The 17246-nt window shown below is 31.4% G+C and overlaps 1 protein-coding gene across 1 annotated transcript in view; it reads left to right on the top strand.

Annotated features, from left to right (window-relative positions):
* Positions 1–1639: 1639 nt before the first annotated feature.
* Positions 1640–17246, top strand: part of LOC112687009 (dorsal-ventral patterning protein Sog) — a 35814-nt gene continuing 20207 nt past the window's right edge. The window contains exons 1-2 of the mRNA XM_025559514.1: positions 1640–2228; positions 13204–13307. Of these exons, the coding sequence (XP_025415299.1) occupies positions 2090–2228; positions 13204–13307 (243 nt within the window). The 5' untranslated portion in view covers positions 1640–2089. The remainder of the gene's footprint in view (positions 2229–13203; positions 13308–17246) is intronic.

The raw sequence follows: 17246 nt of genomic DNA, 5'->3' as shown, positions 1-17246 counted from the left end.
CAAAAAAAAAAATAAACTCAATGAAAGATCAGTTTAAATAACAAATGTGAAATTTTAAATTGTAAAATTAGACTATCTATAAACCATACGATGTCACAATTAAAAATTTCTTAAAAATAACTTGGCTTCGTCAATTTTTGTTGAAATTTTAAAGTTTCATGTTTCTAAGAATACTGAAATATTATTACGATATAAATCATTATATGTATAAATGTAATATAATTCAAAAATTTTATTATTAATACGTAATTATTTCTATACATAAAATATCTCTAAGACTTGGAACTTCTGATTATAATATTTTCTTATTAATATTAGCATTTTATTTGTGACAGTAGTAAGTAATTATAATTACATTAAGAAATTGTTCTGTAATTTTAGTTGTATAGAATTTGAATTGTAACAAAATAAACATGACACGATTTTAAATCAAACATGTCAAACACAGAGTGAACAACTGGACCAAACATAATGAATATATTTAAAATACACAAAATAAGTTTATACAAATTGTTCATAATTTTTATTCTCAATATTAAACTATTTATAGTTTATTTTGATTACTAGTTGTGAATTGTAATTCCAACGGATTTGTCATACCTTTAATTACAAACATTCACCCTTGCCAAATTCAAAGTATTAATTTTTCTGAAAACATAATCCAATGGAATACATTTGTATGTCCATATTATAGTCGATGTATAATTCGGCATTACATAGTGATGGAAAAGAAGATTTTAACCCTCCCCCCTACTCACTCGAGAGCGCCATTGAGTTGTGGTTGAAACACACGATGACGAACACAAAACAATTCATACGATCATACATCATACGTCAATGATTGCGTTCTAAAAACGCATCGAAAGTCCAGCGAATTTCTGACGTAAGACAATCGAATGCCTTACGCGAGGGTTAGGCGTTCGTGTTACGCGAACTGAGTGAAATATACGAGAATACATGACCCAACAACGACGGCGCTGCCGGTCCGTGGGCAGTACTTAATGTACGAATGGGGGCGACCGCCTTATTGACATATTCGCGAGTTAGGTACCTCCCCTAGACGGATTCGTGCGCGCGCGCCTGTCGCTGCCGCCGCTACTCGGCCCCGCACGGAACAGTAGAACCGTCATCGGGAGGCACGTGCCACGACGGCGTCGAATGGAGGCGGCGGCGGCGGCGTCGACAACAGCAATAATAATACATACGAAATGCGACATAATAGAGGCAGACGCGGGCGCCAGGGGATCGGCAAAGGTGTCTTGTGTGCACGTCTCATTGTTTCAGACGGCGACGGCGGCGGTTGGCGCGCGCGTGCGCGACCGAGTCCGATAATTAATCGTCGCTAGTAAATAATATTAGTACATGGCCGCCGCCGTGGCGTCAAATCCAGCGGCCCACGTTTTTCCCGCCGCCGCCAGCCGCTGGGCTTGTTCGCGTTCTGGCGGCACCGGCGACGGCGGGTTGAAATATAAATGGTCCCGCGCGACGGCCGTCTGCACCACCCGGCGGCAGACCGTGTGTGCGAGTGCGCGTACACGCACACCGCCGCGCACCACTTAGTGTCATTCGGCTCTTTCGCGCTCTACGGCGTCGTTGAGGCAGGCGGCGTCGGCGGCGGCGGCGGCGGCGACGGTCGCCAGTCGGCCAGCCAGCCAGCCAGTGTGCTGTCCGTACGCGATCACTTCGCACGTGTTCCGTCTTCCGTCACGATCTGTGCATTTCCACGCGCCCGCCTTCCCGCGTGTTTATACCGATATATATGTATATGAATATTTTTACCATCAATCCGGTTAATCCTTTTTCGGTTATTTGCGTGTATTCGAATTCCCTCTAGTACTCTCGCGCGAGAAAATTGTTTCGTCTCTGACGACACGATGCGTGATATCTTCGATGACCGTACGACCAACAACTACGTGATTATTTTTAAATAATAATCGTTATTGGACAAACAGTCGCAGTCGTAGGAACAGCCCGTCCGCCGTAAGGTTGTAGTGCAGCACTAGTCGTGTAGTAATACCAGTAAAACACACAGCAGTGCGCGGGTGACGATCAGACGTCGCCGTAGTCGTCCCTGCGAACCGCCGCCGCGATGGTCGTCTGCAAGTGCACCGCCGCCGCCGTGTTGTGCGTTCTAGTGACGATTTTGGCGACCGTGGCACTGGCAGCCAGAAAACACTCACCTCTACTCGAAGACAACGCATTGCCCAAGAAACCGTCTAGGGTGACAGGTACCATCATAATATCTACTTTACAACACTAATCTGATGGGTTAGGGGTAGGGGTTGTTGGCCGAGTCACATTCGCATTTTGCGTTACGAGTTGCTCGAATAATATTATAATGCCATACAACAATGAAATGCTCACATTTTTCGCCGTCACCCGGACGATGAAAGGACCGGTCGTTGTTTTCGTAAATCGATTTTGGCAATTTTACAAATATGTCTCCCTCGTCATCCGGGGCTATCGCAATTTATTTGTTCCGATTATTTTTAGCAATTATTTTTAGATATTAATTATCCTCGTGTCTATATCTGTACGTGTACGTGTGTGCGTGTGTGCGTGTGTGCTTGCGAACTGTGAGTGAGGGTGTACGCATATCATGTCTGCGTATAATAATAATAATAATAATAATAATAACATAATTTAATAACATATTAATAATATGCATGTGCACGAAATACTGTGTATGACCGTCTTATGAAAATGAAAACAATGAGTTTATGTTTTCCTATATTTACGTCGTATCTCTGTGTGCGGTTCGCATACTGCACTATACTTCTTGCTATAAATGCGTTTCTCATGTCCACCCCAGTGGCGTGATAATTGGATGTGTTGGATGTGCAATTCACAGGGGTTGCCAGTTTTGAGGGGCCCCGAAATCACTTCTGATATTACTTTTATCCCTTACAATATTCCTACTATAATCTGTAATATACACATATTATGTTATTTGTTTTAATATAATAACAATAAATAATAATAATAATAAACAAGGGCCTACTCTGGTTATGTTCACATGGACCCCTTATTATCGAGTTGCACCACTGGCCCACTCATTACAGTACAATATTGTACATTATTCTGCGTTACGTTATCCTTGAATTGCACGTGTTCGCAATGTCTGGGGCCTTACGCGCTGTTTTATCATCGTGTGTATTACTACAATACATGCGACTACACGAGTGGTATGCGTAGCCGTTTGGATTGAAAACGTGAGAAAAGCTAATTTCTCTATAATATAATAATATATTATATTATATTATATACATATATATATATAATTTACGGCCGAGTTACAACGTTATCTTTATTTTCTCCATAATAATTTTCGTTATCTATGGAAAATAATATGTTTGACGGAAACGATTCGCACAGTTTTATACCTGTGAATATATACATCCTACATCTTAATTTATCGGCTAGAAAGTTTCTTTATGATCCATCGTTTCGTTTCAATCAATAAGTATTTTATCGAGTTTATAAAAATATTATTATTATATATTTTTGGACTTAAGAGTTATTAACAATTATATTACGAGATCAGTAGGTTTTGTAGTCACTGGTTTGGCTTGTCAAATTTTTTAAATAAAAACATATGTTTTGAATTTTTCCAAAATTCATTTAATCTGACGTATATTTAAAATTAATTTTTAAAAAAAATAAAGAATAAATAATATTGACGTTTTATATATGTTGTAGTTTAAGTGGTAACTATGCAGACATATTCGGTCCATTCCATAAGATATAAAATCCTGGAATAGCGTGTAGTTAATTGCAAAAAAACGTGACACAAGAATAGAACGTACACTTTTTAATATATATATATATCGTGTAAAAATCAACAAAAAAAGAGACATCTAATGATAACTATTATGTTGTTATCTTCACACATTTAAATATACATATATCTGTATAATATAAGCACCTATGAAGCGTTAAATGTGTACTAAATAATTACCAAGGATAGAATTTCAGAAAAAATTAATTATTATATTTTTGCAATAATAAAACGTATAATTATGAGGTACATATGTGATAATTTAAATAAAATTGGAATTTTATTATTTAATGTATCTTTTAACAAGATGAACCACGTAGAGTTATCTTCCAAAAGTTTTACTTATGCTGGTTATATGTAACTACATTGCATATTTAAATATTATTTTATTTTTACATGTAAACTAATAGATAAATTTGTTTTCAAAAACTAAAAATTTAATAAAAAATTAACTCTTCCTATATAGTTATATATTATGTACTAAATATTGAAGCTGATTAACGTTTTGAATCAAAGGGGTTCGTACATGAGTAGAAAAACAACCCCTATATTTAAAGTACATATAATAAAATAGATTTTTTAATAAAATATGAGTTTTTATAAAATTAAATGTATAGGTTCTATCTAGGTTAGATCTATTCACTAAATTACACAGATATTTCCCTTATTGAGAAAATTCTGTGGATGCTTTTACTTTAAATAATATATATAGGTATTTTATATTATACAAATCAATTTATCTTTCATCTTTAACTATAATTATATATATATACAATTAATAATATTAATAATTAGTAATATTTATATTATTTATATTAACAATTGATGAATAAATTTATTCTTAATATTGTATAAATACATTTTTCAGTATTTAACTAGTTAAATAACTCTCAAAGATTGTTTTTAAAATATATTTATATTTTAACGTGTGTTTATTTTATTCTTCATAGTATTATTATTTATTACATGTTTAAACATGAAACCCTGCAAATTTCTAATAGCCATGCTCATGCATAATTAATGTCATGAAATGTCAAAATGTCTACCAGTTCTCAACAATATTTAACTTATGTGATGCCATATTGCCATTTTGTTGATTGATATATAAACATTTATTTTCATTAAAATTAAAAATTGTAAATGTTATTATCAAACAAATTTAATATTAATGTCTTTATGACCTTGCGAAAATACCATAATAAATAATATTATTTGAACAACAAATACATATTATGTATCTAGCAAACAAAACAATCTTAAGTGTTTCTTTTCTGAAAGTTTCACAATTATTCATAAATCAAAACATAATACACAAATTATTATGGTATAAAAATTTACGTCTCGCATTAAACTTAAAAATAACTCCGTAGCTCATTTAGAGAATATCGCTAATTGTATCATAGGTATCATAGGAACTTGTTAATAGTTCTGATAATCAATATTATCGAAAACTAATTTGTAGTTATTATTATTTATGATATTTTTAGTCAGTGAAATGTAACCCTTATATTATAAACTTATAATAATAGGTTTTAGTTTTTGACTTGCAAATGTAAGTATTCAATCCTTTTTTGGGTAAAATCGTTAAAATATTTAACCATTTATTACATTAATTGCAAAAAATCGTATTATACTTGATCAAATTAGATAAAATTAGCCTCTAAGCTCGATTAAGTGTAAAGAAATTCTGGGCACATATTGTGCGCACGCTTATATAAATTTTGATTATTCTATGTAACTCGTATTTAATACTTACACTTTAATATTTTTTGCGCTTTTTATTCATGAAATTTTAAATTGTGACTAGTATTCGCCAATTTTCGTTGTTCACAAAGCTTAATGTCCATGCCATAGTTATTATTCGCATAACGTACAACGTTCTATTTATTTTCTATTGATCTCCAAATCATAATATTATTTTGTGTGTTAAAACAAAGCAGATATACATTTTATATTATTACTAAAAATTGAGGAATTTATTTTTTCCACGACGTATTTTCGTGATTTTTACTTCCTTAAATTAATACATTTTGAATGATATAGAGTCTATAGTATAGACTATAGACAAAACTAAGAATATTATTAATTATTATATTTATATATTCCTTTATTAATTATATACTAAAAAAAATTAATTATTATCAACATTATATGGTGAATAGAGCTAAGAAAAAGTCATAACTCTGAATTAACGGAAGTATTTGCTATGAAAATATTTAACAATTGTATATTAATTACGTTTAAGACTTATAGTTGTCAATAGAATCATACATAATACCATTGATTATAAACACTATATAGTATTTATAATTAATGATAATATCTATGTGTTATTATCTTTATTTATTACTTGCACACCTACTCGTATTATGTTGCCACTATTTTAAATCTTAGGTTTTAAGTTTTAAATCTTACTCTTGTATTTTACATATGTATACACTAGTAAATTTAAAATAGTTTTAAATATTTAAAAAATATATATCTCTCAACTAATTGTCTTAATTGCCTACGTAAGTACATACGGCACAATAATTCCCAGTTGTTATCGATTAATTCTTAACCTATAGTATAAATATTTTTTGTGGTGAGTGGTAAATATTGTTTATTGCCATAATTATAGTATCAAGATTTGATGACAAGCGTTAGTCATTGAATGTGATATTATCTAAAAATATCGTTTTATTTCACTATTATAAATAATTATGTTTCAATTACTATAATGATGTAAGTAATTTAAGAACAATGTCAATCGGCGTGAAGATTTTTTTAAACGGTTTCAAATTGATATAGATTAATGATTATACTATGTTACAAATATTGCAATTGTTCAAATATTTCACTAATAATAAATCCAAATTTTCGAAGTTAATATTCCTAATTTTGGCGCCAAAATTATAGCAAAACCATTTAAATTTAAAATGACATGTGCGTTATTTGGTTTTTAACGTTTCGTGGGCGCAGTCGTTGCTAAGCTCCCCCACTTAATCACAGTCTTTCATCCAAAAATAATAAATCGCTTCTGCTCGCACTTTATACATACACACGACCATATTATATATGTATGCATGTACATATATGAATTCACCGCAGTCTCGTAAAACTGCCAAGTAATCACACGCGTCCATCGAGCACTGGGCGTCTAGACGCGGCCAACGACTTCGACACGCACTTTGCACCTACAACAGGGTATACCGCCAATAAGTTCCCGACAATTTGGCGTACATTCCAAATAATAATCGACTGCAGTCATAGTATATTTGATATTTCTGTACCATTATCATCTTGGAAATGAAAGTAAAAAAATACATTTTAATACATTATAATTTTATAGCACTTTTCTTCTGAAATCAGATTGTTGAATTGGTTAATTTATTTAATCTTATTGATTCTATATTAGAACTATTATAGTACATTCATACTTATAATTCATCCATTCTGTTACTCTCTGAAATCAAAATACATATAATCAAGTATTTGTTGGAGATATAACGGTAATTTATAGGTTAACTACATTAAAATAGTTCATTTTCAACAAAAATATGTTATTATTTTAAAATTGTAATTTTAATGAAAATATGTCTTATCTATGTTTTTTACAACATAATTTATATGGAGTACTCTAATCATACACAGCTTTAATAAAATAATTTTTATATTAAAAATGTAAGTATCATCAACTTTCAGATTAGTTTGCCGATTTAATTACACGATTATGTATGGTGACGAATTACTTTATTGTACTCTAGAGTGTTGGTGCAATCAAAGTGTGTTCATTTAACAGATGGTTCGAGAACACACGAGTTACGATTAAAAATACATAATTACAGTGTTCGTCGTATCGTCGATTGTGTGCACATATCTAGGTACAAATTATTACGTAGGTATATCGAATATATGTAAAGAATCCGATTTCCGGTGGAATTTCGAATCGGAACGAACCGATTTCAAACCGTGGCACAGGTCATCGCGAACACGAAAATGAATACCTGTCAAACGTTCCCCACGGGCGAAAATATGATAGTGGTGGACCTATACGAGCGCTCAAGGGTAGCTTTTTAAAAAAAGCTCGTCGTACCCGAACGCTTTCGGTCGCGATATGACGGTCTCCTGGACCCGGGCTGGCACACGCGCGCGCAAGTCGACTACACCGCGGTATATCCATTAGCGGATATCCATTGAAAATGTTGGTGAGGGGGCTACAATTATTTACATAAATCTAAAAAATGGAGGCTTCGCCCCCACACCCCCTTTAGAGTTAAATTATTTAGCAATTACAAACATTATAATCAAATTTTATTTTATTCAAAAAAATCTATTTTTTTATTGATACTACAAAATTATACAATGCATAACAAACAATTAACATATCAATAATTAGGAAATAACAGTAATGGTTAGTAGTATAAAGTAAATAACAGTAATTTTATTTTAAAACCAGCATTCTGGAAGATTTTGAGAATTCATTTAAAATATCTTCACTTTTAACACTTTTAGTCAGGTCTTTTTCAATGTGAAGAATAGATAGATTAGTAAACCGATCTTGGAGCATAAAAGTGTATCACACGTCTTAATTCTACGCATAGCTGAAAAATTACGCTCACACGTTGCAGAGCTAATTGGTAAAATTAGTGCTACTTGTAGCGATTTGTATAAATTTGGTATAAATCGCTATTGTATAGGTATATAATATATATATATTATAATATTATAAGAAAAATGTTCTCAATATTTGAAATGTACGATGTATATTTGAAAAAAAATGTTTCTTAACATTTGGCAAACATTTTTGAGGGGGCTTAATGATTATCAGGGGGGCTAAGCTCCCCTCCTCTCGAATATCCGCCAATAGATACATCGGAGATGCGTGTTATTGCGCGCATGTATATGCAGGTATTACTATTTACGTACGCGGCGGTAACGTGTGCGCGTTGTAGAACATCTCGTAGCCGACGAGAGAAGTGTGCGGGGTGGTAGAGTATTGTATACGGTACGCACGCGTAAATCTTCCCGACGAGTTGCGTCCGCGCCGACACCGTCCGCCGCCGCGACGGCCGTTTTCGTTTTGTCAATGGCATCGTTTTTACGTCAATGGGGGCGTACGCGTACGCGCGAAGCGTACACGCACGCGTGTTCGCGTGTTCGCAATGCCAAAAAAAAAAGAACCCGGACTGCGATTGTTTTCTTTTTTTAAAGTTCACTGAGCTGTACCATCTCGTCAGATCATTATAATAATAATAATGCGATATTCGCTCGTACAACAGACATGTTAATGCGCGGAGCCTCGCGTAAAATATTATAGGTACGGCAGACGGTGGAAAAAATCCGGACATGCATGATCAATTATAATAATAATATTATTATGTACGACACTTCGTTTTAAATATGTGTTACCATTATAATATTAGAAGTTCTTTATTCTCCTCCTCCGCTCCACATCACCACCCCACCTCACTCTATTCATCCCAATATGTTTTAATAAATAATGATACGAATACATGTGTAGATGTACGCACAGTACGTATAGGTACGCGTGCGTATAACCGGTCATACCAAATAAGAAGTGAACAACGGCGACGTTGTTGCGTGCATAAAAACGGCGGGTAAACGTCGTGGTAGCCGCCGCCGCTGTAGCCGACCGTCGTTTTCCAGTCGCCGGCCGGCGCCAATCTGTTTTACGTCATTTGGCGGCTGGTGGCGGCATTCACACACACACACATACTAGTACTTACACCGAACAATGAGAACGCCAACGATAATAATCATTTTTATACATCTATCCGGCGTTGGGAGGGAAAAATTATATAAGAAAAAGAAACATTGGTGTTTTAAAAAAAGTACATGAAAAAACGTGTTTTTCACAAGGTTTTTTTGGTTTTCCGTATTACGAACAACACTCGCAAAAATTAAAAAAAACGATCCCGTACTGAATTACACGAAATGTATACAATATACGTGCTGTACGTGCGAATTTTTGCGAGTATAATATATGCTATTCCTTTGCATGCCGCACCGCAGAGGATGGGATTAATATTATTTTTATTGCACGTACACAATTATACTAGTTTTACTACATTTAGGTACAAAGTATACCGTAGTATAGTTATAGTAAAGTGGAATATTGCGGTAAATACGTTATTATATCAACTGGTTTTCGTAAAAACTGTTTTTCTTATGTTATACTATTCGTATCCGAATAAGAGCTGTTCCCGTAAGCTCATCAGTACTGTCATTTCAATGTAAACCGAATTTTTACATATCGAAAAAAGAAAGTTAAATACGAAAATAGGGTTTAGTCTAAAACTCCATATCCTCCGAAAAAAAAAAATTATGATTTCACTACATGTTTTGTTTTAACGTAAAACCATTCAATACAAACCTGAGTTTCAGACCCCATCCCTCAATTTCTAACAATATTTCCACCTAAGTCAAAGACATGGGTTATTTCGATGAAGTACCTGATAATTTATGGAGCCCTCGTATGATCGAGCTAGAAATGAATACGTTGTACGGAAGATAAAAACATATGCTAAAAGTATATTATATTGTCATTAAAACCTAGAATAAAATAAGCATTTAAATCAGTTTGAAACAATTATTTGTTCAAATGTTCCCAAATTATTTACGTATCTAGTTGGGAAAGGATATAGTATATTAGTTGTATGTCAATCAACGATAATAATAAATTAGTTATACTTTTCTCTAAATTCTATTTAAATTAAAAATACTAAATATTATTTTAAATGTTTGTAATAATGTTTTAAGTTATTTTAGTAATTGTTTGTACATTTATATTATAATTTATGAATTACTAATCAGTATATTTATGCAATTCTAAATATTTATAATTATTTTCTTCGTTTTTTGATAATAAAAAAAATTTAGGTGTTATCTATATGAAAATGTATTTAGTTAAAATTATATTTAGTACATTTTAAAGGCATTGTTATTTTTTTAAATTCATATTAAGTTTTGAAATGTTTTTATTATTAAAATATGTATATAAGGTGGAATATTTTTCAAATAATATTCCGCTGAATTTTACATAGTGCATAACGTTTGCTTAATAAATTCCGTAGTCACATTTATTGTTTTGCAGTTGTATTTTCTAATGTAGGCGAGTATAATGACTCTGGACTATAATATACCTATGTAGAGAAGCCACTGTTTCAATTATTTTTCAAGGATGTAGGTAGGAGGGGTTTTTGGTTTGGTAAAGTAGTAATTAGTTGAAAATCAATTAAGTCTTGCTATTCGTATAATACAAGTAATAACTAAACAATAGTGCCTACTAGTAATATCACACCATCTGCAGTAAAAACAATGTATCATTCTAATGGTTTTGTTTAATGATAATTTATATGAGGTTGTGGGTGGATGAGTAAATTGTTGTTTTCTTTACTTAACTTAATTCTACATGATTCCGGTCCTACCTTATATGAAATCAATCAAAATATATAATAATATATGTATTTCTAATGTTAAATTATGCATAATTTAACGTAAATAACTAAGTATTAATTACCATTTAGGTAAGTATTGAATTTGAACAAACAATGTGAGAAGAAAATATATTGTATAAGTCAGTTTTATTCCTTATATAGCACAGAAATAATACTTTATAGGTTATCTTTAAGTCTTTCTAAGGCCTAAGCATTCGTGTTCGGAGAATTTGAAATTTTTAAATTGACAGTACGCAAGTGATATGTGTTAATATTGCGATTTTTAGAAAAAAATTAATTTAAACTTAAATTTTAGTTCTTATTCATATAACTCCTAATTCTTTCTTTCGTGTTTTAAGCAACTCAGAGTGCTTAAATTATTATTTAATATTGTTTCTAAAATAAGCTATTTGATTTAGATAAATTATTAAATAATATTTTGATTAGAATGCATTTAAATTTTAGCATAAATAACAATTAAAACAAGTAATAATCATAATATAAATAACTTTTAAGTTTTTCTAAGACATAACAAAATAAAAATGCAGAAACATTATAGTGAATCGTGGTAAAAACATTTAATTCAAATATCCAAGAAATCATCTCTTCGGTACCATCTCGTTTGAATAGTTACTTTATAGTAATCAGTTGAGGTAGGCAGGTATAATTAAATTAACTTATCTCTGCATAAATTATGTTGTTGAAAAGTTGAACCATTTGTCAACTATGTATTATTGAGATAATTAATTTGAGATTTGTGCAAATACATATTGAAGTATACATGCATTATTAGTTTGTTGGTAGCATATTCTATAAATATGAAATAACTTATTATAAGTAACTATAGGTTTATAATAATTTACTGGTACTCATTTATCATTATTATAATGCAATGCATAAAACATTTTTACCGCACGTTTAATGAAAAAAATAAATATAATTTCCTAACATTTATTTTAATATTATAATTAACTATATCTGTATATTCTGAACTTCCATGTATTTTTTAATGATTATTACTTAATTTAAAATTAATATTCTTTGAAATATAGGTGTCTATATTTAATATTCATTGTTTTCAAATGGTATGATAACGTATAATAGTATGGCTGTACGACCATAGTATTTAAATAGTTAGACCATAATTAAGAAATTCCTTACCCATAAGTCCAAGTTGATAAACAAGTAACGTTTTATTGATAAATATGATTCATATTTGTATTTAAATAGGTACGTTACAATTCGTTTAAAGTATTTATACATGTGTCATTTAAAGCCATTATTTTTTGTTAAAACATGTAATATATATTATTAATTAGGTAGTGGATTATATTCCGAATGATTAAAAAGATAAACATCACTAATGTATTGTATAAAACCTACCCATTTAAAGATATGATAACTTTTATTATATATTTATTCATACGTAATAAATGGTCAATTGACATTTGACCTTTAGAAATCATTAAACTTTTTATTCATTTACTTTCATTTAATTAAATGATTCTATTGCCAGACGTTTAAGCACTTTTGTATAGAAATATCTATGACTAATTTATCTACATTATGGGTTAGTGTTTTTTAAAATATTCAGCTTTTGAAACGAATATGATAATTTCGTATTATATCTCATTATTATTTATGAATTGTACATATAAGTAAAATATATTTGGCAAACTAGATTCTACAACGATTTAAAAAAATAAATAGTAAAACATACGTTTGAACATCAAAGTACTCAAATACGTAGAAAACGTACTATATAATACAACCGTTATGTTAGTACAAGTTGTGATTTATACATACTATAGTAACGCAATTATATAAAAATATTAAGTGCATGCATTGCGTATTTGTCGTTGGTATATATATGCGCCCAACACAGGTATTCGCAAACATAACACCACTCAACGGAATTATCATTTTAACAATTCGATTACATTGACGTTATTTTTTTATTCATATTTGGTGTTTGTTATTTTTCAGAATGTCAGTTCGGCAAACAGCTCAAAGAAATCGGATCTACTTGGTACGCGGACTTGGGACCGCCTTTCGGTGTTATGTACTGCATAAAATGCGAATGCGTCCAGGTAAGGACCACATATGGAATAATAATAGTACATACCTACCTACCTATGTATATATGTATATATATTTGTATTATATTCACGCCGGAATAAACCTCTATGTATGAAAATGATCACGTTTTTGTACACGGATTTTTTATTTATTATTATTAGTTTTTTTTTCTCTCTACTCGAAGGTATTTATTATTACTATCGTCCTCATTACATTATAAAAAATATATATAGGTGTCGCGTTCATAATGATGTACCGGTGCGGAATACATAATGTGCAGAATATTATGTACTATATACATATATTTAAAACGATTATAATAGTGTGTCGACGTCATCGTCTTCTCTGCGTCGCGCGAGCGTATTCGTGTTTGTGCGTGCTGTAAATATTACAAATTATTATATTATTATTATTATAGTTACAATGTACATTGTTTTCGAGCGTGCGTGATGGAATGAGGTTGTGTGATGTGTGCGCGCGAATTCGGCCAAAACCGACGGCGGCGGCGGCGGCGGCGGCGGCGGCTCGCAAACGCTTTACGGGATGTCCGTCGGCAGCCGGGGACCTGTTCGGCAAAAATTATTCTAATTATGCGCGCGTTTGCGCTCGTCGGCGTGACGCGGCCGCCGCGTCTGCCGCGTCTTCGTCGCCGACAACTATACGTTCAATTGTGTGTCGCGTGCGTCCCCCAAACAATCGACGGGATCAGATTCACGCATTCCACAATGCGCGCGCGAACGGCGACGGCAGCGGAGAACAATCGGCCAACGCGCCGCCGTTATAGAAAGCCGATGTTCGTGAATAGCGATGATAGGATGAAAAAAAAAATAAATAAATAAATAAATAAATAGGAGATATATGTATTATTACACGCGTCGTCGTGACTGTCACATGCGCGTGTGTATAAAATATATTTACGGTATAAAACGATACGGAAAAAATATCCGTTTGAAAAAAAAATCTGCCGCTGTCGCCGTAGTACGTATATATATACGTCGTGTGTACACTGAAGAGCGGATGTGTTTCGACAAACACTAACGACTTATGCGCGTGCTCCAGGTATTATTTTATTATGTATACAGAGTGATCTTTTCTTGCGTTAAACACTCTTTTTTTCGGTCGATTGACATTTTTTTTTTTCGTTTTAATGATAATCATCCATAGATTCATTATCATTTTCATATGGTTTCAAGTCTTTGTTATAATGTGATAACGTTTATGAAAACATTTCACAATTTTTTTACAAATCTCTTACGAATTTTTAATTCCTTTTACGGAGAGAAATAATTTTATGAACATTTAAATACTTAAAAATGTGTTAAAAGTATATGTATATACGAATATTAAATATAAGAGGAGTAGTGTGGTCAAAGGATTGCTCAGAATTCACTTATTACTGTTCATCAAGACATCGAATAATTTAAAAAAATTTACTACTGGTTTGATATTCGATTTTTTTTTTGATTTCTCTGAAATTTTATTATTTTTAGTAGTACAGTAGTACAATAGTAGTATTTTAACAGATGATATTTTTATTTGTATTCTCCTGTTTAAAAAAAGTAAAGGAACAATACATTTTGCAAAAATTTGGTTTGGTATTACATTAAATATTTTTTTTTTAAATAAATGCATTCATTGGTTAAGAAATCAATGTTTGAGTTAAGAAAATCACTCTGTATTTATTATGATTAGTTGTATAGACATGTAGCAAACATATATACGCGGGCTACTGTTTATGAACTCATTGATTTTAGTTAATTTCTTCGACTCGTATACATAAGCTACAATGCTGCATGATATGTCGTTGACGACCGTTACAATGATAATTTCGCCATTTAAAGAAAAAACCAAGCTCACGACACGCATACCGCGTTTTCTGCTTAATCGATGTGTGTTTTTGCGTTCTGAATGTCCATGTAATTGCTGTATATACATATACATTTAGTACATTTAAAATCGTATTTAAAACTTAAAATAATCTACAAATAGCGTACAATTTATAATTATAAGAAATTGTGGACTATTATAGGGTGTACATTTCTATTTCTATTTTTAAAAAAAAAATTGGACAAACAATTTGAGGTTAACTCAAAAAAGAGATCTTCATATTTTTTTAAAATAATTTTTATGTCCCATAGTTAAACATTAAATAATTTATAATTAGTGTAAAATATTAATAAAAAAAAACATTTGTATGAATTGTTTTTATGCTTTGAGTTAGAAAACAATTGGTCAAAATATTCTTATTTTTTTTGGATTTATGTTGATTGTTCATGATTTGCTTTATAATCTAATGTGTTGTTTTATTTGTGTGATGAACTGATAACGTTTACATATTTCAATAATCCTAGAAACTGCCGGTTGTAAGAATCGCCATTATATCTTAACTCTTCCAAGTACGATTTTGTATAGAGTGTTTATAAAATCACAAAATTATTTTAATGCTTCTTCTTTAACAGTACAATTATATAATTATTGAAATATTTTTTTAACTATACATTCAACATCAATAGGTAAGATATCAGTACTTGTTTGCATTTTTTTATGTAAAAAGTGAGCTGCGCAAACAATTCCGTATTATTTTTTTTTAAATTATTGTTTAAAACATTTCTTGTTATTTGCGTTGCAGCACCTCCAGAATTGTTATTACAACTATTCACAAACAACAAAATAATTTTATCATATCATTTATATTTTTTAGAATTACCATTACATAAAATGACAATATATCCACAGTTTCTCCTTTTAAATTTGTGAATTCTAGCACTTTAATTTAAACTCCCATTTAAAGATCAAATTATTGAAAATATTGGGTACAAATTTCATATTTTTATAATTTAAATGTCAATCGTAACTGTCACAAATTTATTATTTGATCAATTGCGAGAGGGGCCAATACATTTAGAATAATTGATTTATAGTTTTTACGTGTACAAGAAAACTTTTTTTCGTGCAATTTTTGTATACAGTTGTAATACAATCCATTAATCTAAAATAATAATTATACATTATTGTGTGAATTGCAAACATTCCCTCTACTACTGCAAATTTCAATCCCTAACTCGTCAAACCAGATGGCTCTAGTTTAATGAAATATGATGTTACATTGTCATTTTTCAAAAAATTATATAAAGCCAACAAATGATTTTTCATTTCCATATGTTATTTTATAACTGAACGACCTCTGTGTTCTATAGAAAATACTGTTCCGTGTAATGTAAAAAACACTTTACCAACTTCTTCACTTTTTCTAAGGAAAGACTGTAAAGGTTTGATTATCAAAAAACAAACTTTATCAAATTATTTATATTTATATGTTGCAAAACGTCCTTCATCCGTTGGATAACTGCCATCATCTGATGAAAACACCGTCCTTTGTATCCTGGATACACACATTCTTCTCCACTACCCATGGTTCGGGCCAAGACAATGTTACGGTTGCAGTTATATATTTATTTAATTTGTTAATAATACTGGCCAATAAAAAAATATTTTTTATAGAGCGTCGTCGTTGTCTTTTCGTGGTGTATACGAACGATATAACTTCTCAATTTCCTTTTTTGGCGTCTCTAACAGTACCATTATCCTAGTGTAACTCTACTTATTTTTGACGGTACGTTCTGGGGAAACATCGCAAAGACACATAATTTTGGATAATATATATAAATGCATTTTATTATTATTTGTTGTATAGATATTCATAAATATTATTATTTAGGGGAAATGGAATTACTAATGGAATATTAACCTGTATCGGCAATACAGTGAATATGGATCTCCTTTTTGGCATTGAAAATATATATATACAGTGGCGTATCCAGGGGGGTTAGGGGGTTATACCCCTCCCCGAAAATGTTTAGTGTATGTATATTGTTTATTGATTATAATAAAAACACACAAAATTCAAAAAAAATTTAATGTTCCATTTTTTATAACCCCCCCCCCCCCCC

The sequence above is a fragment of the Sipha flava genome, unplaced genomic scaffold (assembly GCF_003268045.1).
Source record: "Sipha flava isolate LNK unplaced genomic scaffold, YSA_version1 32_pilon_pilon, whole genome shotgun sequence".
NCBI lineage: Eukaryota > Metazoa > Arthropoda > Insecta > Hemiptera > Aphididae > Sipha > Sipha flava.
The sequence above is the reverse complement of the archived record's forward strand: the minus strand, read 5'-3'. Positions and strand labels throughout refer to the sequence as shown.